General features: G+C 38.0%; 2 protein-coding genes across 3 annotated transcripts; one reads left to right on the top strand and one right to left on the bottom strand.

Moving 5' to 3' along the window:
- Positions 1-4,476: 4,476 nt before the first annotated feature.
- LOC111810145 (heat stress transcription factor A-1d) lies at positions 4,477-8,849 on the top strand. 2 transcript variants are annotated; one of them, XM_087117466.1, is made up of 3 exons: positions 4,477-5,064; positions 6,901-8,202; positions 8,339-8,849. In XM_087117466.1, exons 1-2 carry the CDS (start codon positions 4,783-4,785, stop codon positions 8,185-8,187), a joined length of 1,569 nt encoding a protein of 522 aa, XP_086973592.1. In that variant the 5' UTR covers positions 4,477-4,782; the 3' UTR covers positions 8,188-8,202; positions 8,339-8,849. The 2 variants fall into 2 exon arrangements, with proteins under 2 accessions (XP_086973592.1, XP_086973591.1); XM_087117465.1 differs by having other exon boundaries at positions 4,479-5,064; positions 8,364-8,849.
- Positions 8,850-9,838: 989 nt separating this feature from the next.
- LOC111810147 (syntaxin-22) lies at positions 9,839-14,414 on the bottom strand. Its single transcript, XM_023696735.2, has 7 exons — positions 13,936-14,414; positions 12,407-12,500; positions 11,922-12,061; positions 11,721-11,795; positions 11,004-11,161; positions 10,827-10,927; positions 9,839-10,467 (listed from the first exon to the last, which is right to left on the bottom strand). Exons 1-7 carry the CDS (start codon positions 14,124-14,126, stop codon positions 10,402-10,404), a joined length of 825 nt encoding a protein of 274 aa, XP_023552503.1. The 5' UTR covers positions 14,127-14,414; the 3' UTR covers positions 9,839-10,401.
- Between the last annotated feature and the right edge of the window lie 49 nt (positions 14,415-14,463).

Raw genomic sequence — 14,463 nt, forward strand, 5'->3', positions numbered from 1 at the left:
AAGTGCCACGTTTCACTACCAGATTGCCACGTGTCTTCATGATTCTTTTTATTTAAATAGTCATTTACACATCAAAAGTTCAAATAAAAAAAATAAAAAAGTAAAAAAAAGTAAACCTTTTAATTTGTTTAAAAAATCAAATATTTAATTACCCATATGATAATTTTTTTTAATTTTACATTTTATCTCAAAAATATCTTGAAATTAAAATAAATTTTTTAATCTTATGATTTTTGAAGTTCAATAAAATATCTTTGATATTTTTAATCTTATTTGAGTTATAATCAATTTGCTTCAATTATTAATAATTTATTTAATCATATATTCTTCTAATATATTTGGAAGGTTGTTCCATAATTCCCTCGTATATTTTCAATTACTTTTGTCATGAAAGTGACTTTACATATCCAATGATCATATTCTAAAAAAAATAATAATAATAATAAAAAGTAAATGTGTCATTTTATGTCCAAATTTTAAGGATATATTATATCAATTATTTAAGACATTTTAATTTTCATTAAATATTGGAAATAAAAAGAAATTAATTAGCTCGAATTATTTTGTTTAAATATTATCTTAATAATAATTTTTAAAAAATTTAAAGATATTTTTTAATATTTTTAAAATTAAAAAAAAAAGTATTTTTTTAACTTTTTAAAAAGTTTAGAATTTTTTTTTTAAGTGAATATTATTAAAACTTTTAGAATATATATATATATATATTATTTTTTAGATAAAGTATAAATTTGAAAGGTATTTTTATTAATTTAATCAAAAAAATTATTTTATTTTTTTAAAAAATTATCATCGAACAAGATCACGTGGCTTTTTTTTTTCATAAATTAAAATTTTTGAATCAAATGGTTCCAATAAATTGGAACTTGAACCTGGAAGTGGTAGGGCACGTGGGAGACCACGAAAGGCTATTGGTTTGTTTATTTTAATGAAGCCTAACAACATTATAAAAATACGTGTCCCTTTAAATTATTATTGTTTGCTTCAAATTATTGCTTCAAAACGGTTTCCCCAAATAAAGCACAAACATATATTATATCGGTATAGATTACACGAGACAGAAACGAGCAAACTTTTTGGGCCCAACGTCCAATCTGGCACTCTTTTTTTTCTCTAATCGATGTGGAACCCCTGCCAAATCCACCCTTCTTAGGGGCGTCCTTACTGGCGCACCGCCTCGTGTCTACTCCCTTCGATGAACATTGAGAAGGCTGGCACATTGTTCGGTGTCTATCCACCTCCCTTTGAGGCCCAGCGTCCTTACTAGCGCACCGCCTCGTATCTACCCCCTTCGGGGAAGAACAAGAAGGCTGGCACATCGTCCGGTGTCTATCCACCTCCCTTTGGGGCTTAGCGTCCTTACTAGCACCGTCTGGTGTCTATCCACCTCCCTTTGGGGCCCAGCGTCCTTACTCGTGCCCCGCCTCGTGTCTACCCCCCTTCGGGGAACAGCGATAAGGTTGACACATCGTCCGGTGTCTATCCACCCCTCTTTGGGGCCCAGCGTCCTTACTAGCGCACCGCCTCATGTCTACCCCTTTCGGAGAACAGCGAGAATGCTAGCACATCGTCCAATGTCTATCCACCCCCCTTTGGGGCCCAGCGTCCTTACTAGCGCACTGCCTCGTGTCTACCCCCTTCGGGGAACAGCGAGAAGGCTGGTGCATCGTCCAGTGTCTATCCATCCCACTTTAGGGCCTAGCGTTCTTACTAGTGCATTATCTCGCGTCTACCCCCCTTCGGGGAACAGTGAATAGTGAGAAGGCTGGCACATTATCTGGTGTCTATCCACCCCCCTTTGGGGCCCAATGTCCTTACTAGCATCGTCCGGTGTCTATCCATCCCCTTTGGGGCCCAGCGTCCTTACTTGCGCACCGCCTCGTGTCTACTCCCCTTCGGGGAAACAGCAAGAAGGCTGACATCGTCCGGTGTCTACCTCCCTTCAAGGAACAGCAAGAAAGTTAACACATCGCCCGGTGTCTGGCTCTAATACCATTTGCAACGACCCAAACCCACCACTAGCAGATATTGTCCTCTTTAGGCTTTCCCTCAAGGCTTTAAAAACGCGTTTGCTAGAGGAAGGATTCCACACCCTTATAAAGGGTGTTTTGTTCTCCTCCCCAACCAAGATAGAACATCACATTTCACCTCCTATTTTATACATAGTAATTTCATAACGTATTTCTTTTACACAAACTATCGAAAAAACTCCTTATATTGCACTAAACACGTGCGTGCAGCATGAATGAAAAACAGTCGAGACGATAAAAACTTTTTAATTTTACCAATACGAGCATATCTCAACCAGTTAAAAAATGCATTATCGATCAAAATATTAAAAGTTCAAACATTCCCGAAAAACCTAATCGGTTAAAAAATAATTTTCCACCAACCATATATTATAATTTATATCATTGATAAATTGCACTATCATGTTCATTTTTTTTCCACTTCATTTTTGTGGTAAGCGTGTGATTTATTCATTGTGGTGTTCCCATTAATAAAAGTGAAAATACCATAATATAAGTGATACAATCATAATGATCAAATAAACTATATGAAATGCTTTATGATAACTTAATCACTATAGTTTAACATTAATATTAATTTAATTCTATGCTTTTAAAACTTCTATTATTCTTGTTAAAGAGGGTTCAAAATTTAATATAAATCATGTATGGATAGGTCTAAGTGATCATAGCGGACAAAAAACGTGCACTCTCAACCGAATGATTCGAGGTTTGAATCTTCCACCTCTGTGTTGAACTAAAAAAAAGTTGTGGGCATATGACAGTAATTTTTTAACGCTAAATTAATAAATATTTTTAAGTTTGTCTAAAAATATTCTTGAACTTTCAAAAGTTTCAATAATATCCTTAAAAATAGGTTTAATATATATATATATTTTTTTTACTTTTTTTAAATTTTAAGAATATTTTATAATTTTTTTAAAAAATATTGATATTAATGAAAAACTTTAAACTATTTTTTAAATAAAATATTAAAATTCAGTTAAAAGCCCAAATACGAAGGGCCCAGATTAGCAACAATGGATCAATTATCGTGGGCCGAAGGCCCAACACTGTGGCTGAGGTCCGCCCTACACTCGATTTTTTTTTTTTTTTTTTAATACTACGAACAATAATTTCAATTTCACTCACGTTTGACTTGAAGAGTGAAAAGTCAAACTGACTAACGTGTGAACCGACGGTTCGAGTTGTGTTGTCTTTGGGCGACACTAAAAAATTGGTAGTAAAGAACGAGATCAGCTAGAAATTCATTGATTATGAGACAAGTATGCCGTTATTGAAAGTAGCGGTTGTGCTGAATCACGAGCTTCAAACACCTACTCGTTGAATTATACAACCATGTTTTTCTTGGTTGTGCTCGTTCAACACCTACACTCACATGGGAGTGGTTATGCTCAACTATGAGCAAGTTAAGGGGTAAGGCGAAGATTTAGGTAGTGTGATAGGCGGGAACTGAGACAGAGAATATTATCCTCATCCTCGGCCCTATTTAGTTGGAGAAACATGTCTCTACTCCCTCCCTATTTTCTTCCCAATTTGTGATGTCTCACATTGGTTGAGGAGGAAAACAAACCACCATTTATAAGGGTGTGGAAACTTTCCCATAGCAGACGCGTTTTAAAGCCTTGAGGGGAAGCTCAAAAGGGAAAAGGCCAAAGAGGACAATATCTGCTAGCGGTGGATCTGGGCCATTACAAATGGTATTAGAGCCAGACACAGGACGATCTGCCAGCCTTCTCGTTGTTCCCCGAAGGGGGGTAGACATGATGCGGTGTGCCAGTAAGGACGCTGGGCCCAAAGGGGGTGAATTTGGGGGCGGTCCCACATTGATTGGAGGAAGGAAAGAGTGGGGCTCTGAAGGGGGGTGGATTGTAATGTCCCACCTTGGTTGGGAGGAGAACAAACGACCCTTTATAAGGGTGTGGAAACCTTCCCCTAGTAGACGTGTTTTAAAGCTTTGAGGGGAAACCCGAAAGGGAAAGTCATGGAAACCTTCCCCTAGTAGACGCGTTTTAAAGCTTTGAAGGGAAACCCGAAAGGGAAAGCCCAAAGAGGACAATATCTACTAGCGGTGGATCTGGGCCGTTACACAATTATTAAATAAATAGGTAGGGTCGAAGGCGGGAACGGAACAAGGACAAAAGTATAATCTTCACCCTCGATCCTATTTAGCTCGAGAAGTATCTCTCTACTCCCTTTCGGTTACTCGTTTGAATGATTTTATAGATATCTCTAGTTTAATACTAAAAATATTATTTAAAAAACAAATTAAGGACTCTCGTTTACCTAATTTTTTACTAGGGAAGAAAAAGCACGCACCTCAAAATAGGAACTGCCGGTCAAAACACCGACACGACGTTGTTGGCAGTCAACATTTCAAGACGACGTCGTTCAGTTGCATCGATTTCCATTTAGGGCAACCCGGTCAGCTCCCCTTTGTTTCGCTGCTAGTCCGTACGACCACTCTCATTTTCACTCTCTCTCTCTCTCTCTCTGTATATCTTCTTCTCTTCATCGTCCTTCTCTCGTATCCGCCATTGTTTCGTTCTTCTCCTCCAAAATCATCCGATTCCTCTCTCGACAACTCTCAGTTCATATTCAATTCAAAGTGTTTTACCTCCTGACGATGGAATTTATTCATTTCCCACATTTCGAAACCCTAATTTTCTGAATCTGTGTTCTCTGCTTGAATTGTTTCTTGTTTCTTACTTGTCTTGTGTTTGTTGACCGTGAGATGGATGTGACTGCTAATGGCGGCGATTCCGGATTGGCCTCCGGAAGTGATAGTTCTCATCCGACGGTGCCGGCTCCTATTACTAATGTGAACGCGCCTCCGCCGTTTCTGAGTAAGACATATGATATGGTGGATGATCCGGCTACCGATGCTGTTGTGTCCTGGAGCTCTACAAATAATAGCTTTGTGGTTTGGAACCCACCTGAATTCGCTAGGGATCTTTTGCCCAAATATTTCAAGCATAACAACTTCTCCAGCTTCGTCAGGCAGCTCAATACCTATGTATGATGTTCAGCTTATTTTGTATCTACTTTATGAGTTTTTGTGTTGAATTCATAATTTATTTATTTTTTTTGTTTAGTTTTCATCGATTTAGTTCGTGTTCAGGATCTCTGCTAATCGATAGTGTCTGGTGGAGTGCGGCCTACTTTGTGGGGATCTAATTAGATTGAGATTGGAATTAATTATATTTTTAGTGGCCATCGGGCTGGTGTTTCTTGAAAACAGTGGATGCTTGGAATGGATTGAATTCGTGGGATTGAATTGGTAGTCTGAGTTTTATGTTTTAGGCTGCATTTGTCATTTAAAGCTGCGTTCCTTCTGTCGTTTTTAATGTGTGGACATTTTTCTAGAAATAATTTGACAGTCCGGGTGCGTGTTCTCTAGGGTTTTTTAGATGGTTTTAGACTCGTTGTGTATCAAGAGCTGTATATTATAACATGGGAATTCGGTAGAATCTCTATAGGTAACCCTAGTCAGTTGAATCTAAGATCCCTCATAAGCGCTCTGGATATGCAATCCCTTAGTGCAACTTTTAGGACTTTGTTCTAACAACCTTGTTGAAGAGTGAGACTTTGAGATCTAAATATATCAAAGAATCTCAAAACGATAAGGAATCACCCCAAGGGAAAGTAAGATTTGGATTACCTTGCTGATCGAGTATCTCAAGGCAAGAGCACTTCTTTGAGATTCAAATCATTCCACAAGTAAGATTGATCATGTCAAGCTTGAATGATTCTAAACATGCAACCTAAACTATATAAACTTGTAAAGAAACTTAGCCCTTGGCTAAAAGAAAAAAGAGGAAAAGGAAGCTGTGCAACTTGCTGCCACGCTATGTGACATAGGGTGATGGTCCCTTTTGGTGGTTCACAATTGACGCTGCATCTCTAGGAGCCTTCTATCCAGTTGCTAACTTTGGAGATCACTTACATGTCTCTCTATCATCTCAAAGAAGCAGGTCGTGCTAGGATGATTAAATTCTGAACTCTCTGGAGGGAGCAGTGCACTTTTCATTTCCTCGTCCCAAGGACTGTTATGGAATCATCTGCTAGGCCGCCTTGGATAAAGTAGAGCAAGCTGAGGATTGTCTTGGTTTTTAAAAGAAATTCACTTATGAAAAAGCTCCTGAATAGGGAAACCTCTTGATTTAATATTTTTGGCCTAGTTAAGCGAGGACGGTGGACAGGCAAGTGTAGAATATTGATACTCTAATTCATTTAAGGTTGGAAAGCTTCTTAAAATATTAGATTCTTTTTCTGGTTCTTCAAGATCTTGTTGATATCTACATTGGTCATGGTGCCACACTGTAATGTAACTACAGAAAGAATTGGAAAGGTAACTCAAAGTGGAGGGAAGAAAAAACACCAAATCCCAAATTTTGAGCTGATGACACAGAATTTTGCAAGATTTTCCCTTTTTTTCAACCAAGTCTCTTGGAAGAGAACATGAACCACGTTTTCCTTCGTTAAGATAGTATCATAGCTTGTTTTTCGAACTTTATACCTCCTAAAAGAAAACTCAGTAAAATTGGTTTTTTCTATTTTTAAGTTTGCATACATAATAGATAGACCTTGAGGAAACTTTTTGTTGTATTTGGCTTTCCGAATCAACTCTCAAAGCATAGTAGTAAGTGTAGCCTCTCCCTCAATGAAATTGTTGAGTGATTTTGGAGAGAAATTATTAAATAAGAATACTGATAGCTGCAGTCCTTTTTTGTGTAAACATATATTCAGTTATCAGTTTTCCTTTAATGTTCGTTCATTTTGCTTACTCATACATTTCCAGTTATTTGATTCCTCCCCTGTATTTGGTTGGTTATTTATGTTGTTTGACTAGGGCTTCCGGAAAGTTGATCCAGATCGTTGGGAATTTGCTAATGAAGGCTTCTTAAGAGGTCAGAAACACCTGCTTAAGAGTATTACTCGGCGAAAACCTGTCCATGGGCACAGTCAGCAGCAATCACAGCAGTCTCATGGACAAAGTACGTCTGTTGGAGCTTGTGTGGAAGTTGGTAAATTTGGTTTGGAGGAAGAGGTTGAGAGGCTTAAAAGAGACAAAAATGTACTCATGCAGGAACTTGTGAGATTGAGGCAGCAGCAACAGACTACTGACAACCAGCTGCAAACTATGGTACAGCGTCTACAAGGGATGGAGCAGCGACAGCAGCAGATGATGTCATTTCTTGCAAAGGCTGTGCAAAGCCCTGGCTTTTTGGCTCAATTTGTGCAGCAACAAAATGAAAGTACTAGACGCATAAGTGAAGCTAATAAAAAGCGAAGGCTCAAGCAAGATGGTATTGTTGAGTCTGAGCATTCTACTGTTCCTGATGGGCAAATTGTGAAGTATCAACCTCTCATGAATGAGGCAGCAAAAACAATGCTGAGGCAGATAATGAAAATAGATACTTCGCAATCGGAACCTGTGAACCTCAATACCGACAGTTTCCTAATTAATGATGGTTTGCAATCGTCGTGTGCAGCAATGGACAATGGGAACTCTTCCAGTTCTATATCAGGTGTGACTCTTCAAGAGGTACCTCTGACCTCAGGGCCATCATCTTTCAATTCAGCTGCTTCTGGTGTTGCTCCTCATGGCCCCTCAACAGCCATGTCGGAAATTCAATCGTCACCCCAAGCTACAACTTCAGACAAGGTTTCAACTTCTCCTTTTGCTGTTAATGCTGTACGGGGTCCAGGGGCACGAGAAGCTTCTTCCCTGTCAGTTTCCGAGACAGATGTAATCATGCCTGAGCTTTCCCAAATATCTGAAATGGTGTCTGAGAACATTATTGATGTTCCTGAAGTAGATTATAGGGTACCCGAGGCAGGAAATGCTGCATTTATAAGTCCAAGTTTGTTGGATGTCGATGGAACTATTCCCTTAGAGATTGATAGCATGTCCCCTGATGCTGATATCGATGCCTTACTAGCGAATTCCAACTTCTGGGATGATTTGCTCGTGCAAAGTCCATGTCAGGAGGAGGAGATTGACTTTATGGTAGGAGGAGGATTACCAAAGACGAACGATATGCAGCCATTGGAAAACGCTTGGGACAAATCTAAACATGTGGATAAACTTACAGAACAGATGGGCCTTCTCACTTCAGAAATTAAAAGGGTTTGAACTTGATCAATTGAGGTGATCACTTCTACTATATTCGTAATAACGAGATCGTGCTCTTCAATACCTTCCATTTTAACTGCTTGTTTCTGGACATGGGCATATGTCCATTCTTACAATTTATAGCCTTTCGTTATTCTGATGCATATTTTAGCGTTGGGTTCTGCTCATTTTCACAGGTTGCCTTTCGGTGGTCGTGTAGGGAAGACGCTCGTTGGATTATCTCCCTTTCATATCTTTTGTCTACTTATCAAACAATGTGGCTAGAATTATGGGTAAGATCTGTAAATACTATACACGATGATGTTAACAGTTATATCTTGCTCGTAGTCTGAAAAATTTTAAGTTCGGGTTCTCGGATAAAAAGAGAAGAAATAGAAAGGTTAAGGGTAGTATTACCTACCGTGATGGGTTGCTTTGGAGGCAAGTATATCAATTTTGGTTGATGCCAATTGTGTTTCTAATGTATGAGAACTCCGTTAATTCTAGTATTGCACCAATGGCTGACTGCTAGCGAATGATATTATTAGTGCATTTGGCCTTGCATGTAATCTAGATAGGCACATGCAAACGGGTCTGTTCATCCGCCGACTTGGATTGTTAATCAAGAGAATCTCTCTATTACAATGGAATAGAAAGAACAGTCCGGTTGAATCGATTTTGAAGTATTGTTGTTGAATATTTTTAGTCAACACGAATTGCTTTTTCTTTATTTGGAAACATGATTGGTGGTTGGGAAGTTAAGATTATAAGTCTAGGTTTTATCGAACCATTCAACCTTCTAGAATGTTACCAGAGCTAGATACTATGCGGTAGCCAGCGAAGACGCTGGCCCCCAAAGAAGTGGATTGTGAGATCTCATGTTATAAGAGTGTAGAAACCTCTCCTGACGCATTTTAAAATTGCGAGATTGATGACAATACGTAATAGATTCAAATGGACTATTTGCTAGCAGTGGAATTGGGATGTTATTTCCTCTTTTCGACTCTGGCTTTCCCACTCGATGTTATTTCCTTTCCCACTCTAGTTGTTGCTCCTGGTAACCTCCTAATATATTACATCCCATGTATTTCTATAAAATCAATTCACACTTCTTTTCCTTCTTTTAAGATGTGATATAAAATCAATTCACACTTCTTTTCCTTCTTTTAAGATGTGAGATATTAATGGCGATTGACTTTTGGGATGTACACCCATTTGAGATGTTGGCTACTTAAATGAACTGAATCAAATAGTTTGAGATGTTGGCTACTTAAATGAACTGAATCAAATAGGCTCACGACCCAATCACTATTAGATTTTGATTCACGACCCAATCACTATTAGATTGGGTCATGGAGTAAATTTTTTAAAATTATTTATGAAAAGTTCAAGCTTGTCATACATGATTCCATTTCTAGCATAGGCATCAAATAGCATCAAATAGTCTTAATCTTAGTAACGAGGTTAGAAGTTTAGCTTTAGTAAGATTGGAAATCCGAGTACCAATCCTGAGTTGTTCGAGTTATAAAGTCTATAATGGGACTTCGATATTTATTTGAGATTCCCTAAGAGAATTTCTTAAAAGAAAAGAAAAACATCCAAAAGCAAACAATTCTTTTTTTTTTTTTTTTTGAGTGGCCAATAAAATTTTCAGATGGAACAAAACTAATCATAAAGAAAAGGATTCTCTTTTAGCTCAAAACACAAGAAGAGCAGGCAGTTTTACCATGATTCAGTCACTACTAAGTTACAGTCTGGTAAATCCAAAAAAGCACCAACAAGACGACCAATCCTTTTATTTATTACAAACCATATCCCCCCAACCATAGGGTGAGAGAGAGCTCTGTCTCTCTCCCTCGCATTTTACCAGCCACCATGCAAATGGGGTAAAAATGCTTCTGTGTGCAACAGAGAGTACAGAGGAGCCAAGTGAGGAGAAGAAAAATAATTTATCAATATAATTAAATAAGAAGAAGAAGAAAAAAAAAACAAACAGGTTGCACACACCTTCACACAAACAGGTTATAACATTTCCAAATGGAAGAGAAGAGGATGGCCAACCTGACTGAGGATATAGAGTATTATACATAAGAGCCCCTCCACAACAACCCTTTCCCAGAAGGCAGGATGATCCACAACCACAAAGTACAGTTATCAAAAGAAACTAACAGGACACTCATCTTGCTACAACAGCAGCAAGTGTTTCCTGTGTCAATGCACAACTTCTTCTTTCATTTAAGCAACAACTATTATGATCACAATCAGGAGGATAATACCAAATATCACCAAAAGTAAGCAAGCCTGCCAATCAAGAAAAACAAATCAAAACAAAGAATCAGATGTATGAACACCACATGAAACATCCACAGAGTTACCATGTTTGTAGTTCAGAGTTACCATGAAACATCCATAGGCATGAAAAGAAGAACAAGTTCAATATTCAATTCATGATCATGCATGGATGTTAGGTATACAGGTCTTACCCTCATATGAGTTTTACTTCCAAATGGGAACATAACAAACTAAATGAAGACTGTACTATCCACTGACAGTCACGACGCAAACGTGCTAAATGAAGAATTGCACACAGCCTGCTGCCACTAATGGTCTAATTGATATAAAAAAGTTAATGATGAATATAAGGAAACATAAGGGCTCACCAGTGATGAATTTGATCTTTGCGTCTTTGAAGCTTTTACCAGCTGAGTTGTTCCCTGTGATGTTGCAGCATGGGAGCCCTCTATGTTGGATCCAATATCATCTACACCATGGTGATATATACATGAATAACTTGAGCTATACATATATCTACAACTTTATAAACTGAAGTGACTTACCAATCATGGCTCCCTGTTCATGGACTAAAACTGCAAGATCTTTAAAAATTTCATTCACTTCTCCAATTTGGTGCTGGATTTCATGAATACCTTGCTCTCTTTCCTCAATTATTGCCTCATTGAAGGCAATTTCATTGTCCAACAGCAAGACCTCTTGTCTGCACAAATCATTCAATCAAATTAGTAAGATATGCATGTAGGCGATTTTATTGTCCACAGCAACACCTCTTGTCTAGACAAATCATTCAATCAAGTTAGTAAGATGTGCATGTACCTGCCTAATTGTAATCAAGCTGCAACGTGGGGAAGAGGGAGCAAATTTTAAATAAAATTTGTATGTAGCATGGTAGAAAACAATATGCAGGAAAGCACATCCTGTGAAACCTAGACAGGCCTTAGAATTCATGATTTGGAAGGAGAAAACTGCTAGTTTATTCCTCGGCTATTAATTCTGGCAATACTTCGCTTTTTGCAACAAAATAACACTACTGAAGAAACAACCCCTAAAAGGAAGACAAATTTAAGCTCTGTTTTTAGCACTATGTTTTTATATGAAATCATGTTCTTGCATATACGGGTCGAACATTTCATCTGTGCACAGTGCACAGTATTTGAAACATAAATTCAACTGCATAAACATTCCTACTTTCTGAAATTCTAAATCTAACCTAAATAATCAACCTCCTAGCAACAAAATGCAGAAAAAAAATCTGTTACCTCCTGGATTCCACAAGGAGAGCACGCTGTTCAAGATTCTTTTCTGAGCTTGCATCTGATTCGCCTGCTGTGTAGCTGTATAGACCAGAACCGAGGGAAAGCAATTTTTTCAAGTAAATCCAATGTAGTTTGTAATCAACAAACACTCCATGAAAATAACCAACGTTTGTTAGCTGTGTTTATATAATAAACTTGACATACCTAGAAGGTAGAACAGTCTGGGGAACAAAAGGTGTATATGCTGTTTCCCTCTCAGCTGCAAGTCGTTGAGCCTTCTGAAATTCTTTCAACACTGCTTGAAAATCTTTTGCAAGTTTAGCATCTGCAATTTTCTTGCTGGCCTGCAGAATTACCACATTGTTTAAGAAAGTAGGAGAGGAATAATTTTCAAGTTACTAGCGTAGGTAGCTAATATACTTCATGCACTAACTCATATATTCATACTCCATCCTCGTTAATGGTTCAGCATGAAAATTATTCCAATTCTACCACAATAAAGAGAGATTTTGCTCCTACCAAGCAAGTAGGATTTGACATCCAAGCTCAACATTTTCTCACCATCTCACTGACAGTAGGTTGTAGAATCAGGATCTCAGTAAACAACCCACAATTTTCCAGATGGGTATTCAGACTACAACAATGGCCAATATATCAATTTATATAACACTCAACACAAAGAATCTTACATTAACTTCTGCGTGATGATCTATTTCACTTGCTTGTTTAAGTTTGGCAGAGGTATCTTTAACCAACTGTCCAATATGTAACCTGGTCTTGTGCCTGCAGGGGGTCATCAACAAAGGATCAAACATTTTCTGATAGGAACAAAGATCAACATGGAAATTGCAGACAAATAAAATAGCAGTGTATCTAAGATAATTGTCGAGGTAAGTTTAATAACTCAATGAAGATTTAAGCATGTCAGTTGAACAGCCAATAGTTACTTCAAATTAGAGGTTTATAAGTTATGACAATACATGGGCATAACCACCTTCCTGAAGATTGTACAAAAAGGGCACACAAAAACCAAGGATGAAACTACTAAGAGATCCTAACCTAGGTGTTTTGTAATCTATCTATTTCAGTTTCAATTCAATATTGATGGGAAAGATTTATTTATCATCATACTCGGACAAAAAATGCAACAGATCATCTATAACTATACTTGTATATCATGTTAAAGAGATTGTTTGGAGTGAAAGGAGTATAGCAGTGTTTTTTTTTTTTACAAGGACATATCCTACTGATGTTATTCATACAAGATAACGACACATTTATTAGTTGTACTAGTGTGGTATTTGCAAAGGCAACCATGAAGACAGGGATCAGTTCTTTATGCACAGTCCCTACAGCAACCAAGTGAGAGAAATCATAGGAAATGTGGCAAGTAGTATAATATGAGATACTAGATTAAATTTCTCTCCAATGTATTTGGATGCCATTTTATATTCCAGAAATAAACAAACTAAAACTATGATGTTAACTGTAAGTTACAACTAAATGAGCAGAATTTCATCATATTTGTACAGTAATTAATCCATACGATTTTGGAAAATCTAAGTGAAGATTAAGCTCGTTTTAAACATCAGAAACACGTGTCGCCTATTGTCCTTTGGTTCTATAGAATACGAAGTGCAGAGAATATGGTTCCCTCAACCCCGACCCCCGGCCCCTAGAAAGTTATGTTCCTCCTGGTGTTGAGTATACTCTTGATAAGAAATGACGAAGTAGAAGGAATAGTTACGTATATGGAAATTCCAACCGAGTGGACCCAATGATATCTCATATGGTTTCTTTAACCTTCCAATACTGCTCCCAAAAAACAGCGGAAAGACGAACACTACGAGCTCTAGAAACTTCATGGCGAAGAAATGTAGGAATTGGATATACCCCATGCAGATCTTTTCCACGGTCTGAATCTTTTCCAAGATAACCCCTCCATCAGGGAAAAGCAAACGGCAAGGATAACGTACAAGACAAAATTCAAAAGAAAGCTAAGGTTTATACGGGACAATCAACAGGAGGCAAATCGCAACGTTGAATCCTCCTCAAAGTAATAGCGATTCGAAACTCCAACAAACAGACTACAATTCACAAAATTTCAACAATCCATTGAAAATGCCATGCATATCATCGATGAGACACAAAATTCAGGAACCCTAACAGCAAACCAACAACAAGAAACCAAAAAACCAAATCAAATAACAGAACTCACAGCTTCTCGCGTAGCTCAGGCGTATCCTTCGGCGTACCTAAGGTGTTAACAAGCCTCTGAAACGTAGCAACGGCAGTATTAATCTGAAATATACCTGAGGCAACGGCTTGCGTGGGATCTTGTTTGCCATTGATGAGGTCTCTCCTCGAAGAAGCAAACGGGCGACCAGCCTCGATATCTTGAAAGCTCATGTCGCCGAGATCCTAAATTTCCGAAGAGAGCAAAACAAGAAGAACTCGATTGAAAACAAAGCAAAATTCAAGAACAACAGAACAAATTCTCCCCTGGAAAAGAGGATCCGCGACAAAGATGAAGGCGTTCCTGTAATCGAGGATCAGAGGAATCCTCAAATGGGGAAAGGGATGAATTAGGGCAATTGAAGATTGGCCTTTGAGGAATTCGCAATGAAAAGCGAGAGGAATTCAAGTTTTTAGAGAGAGAGAGAGAGAGGGGAAGACGATGATGGAGGAGAGAGAAATGGAATAATGATTTGAAGAGGTGGAAGAGTTTTGTTATGGTGTGTGTGTG

Source organism: Cucurbita pepo, chromosome 14 (genome assembly GCF_057944985.1).
Source record: "Cucurbita pepo subsp. pepo isolate OVF chromosome 14, ASM5794498v1, whole genome shotgun sequence".
Lineage (NCBI taxonomy): Eukaryota > Viridiplantae > Streptophyta > Magnoliopsida > Cucurbitales > Cucurbitaceae > Cucurbita > Cucurbita pepo.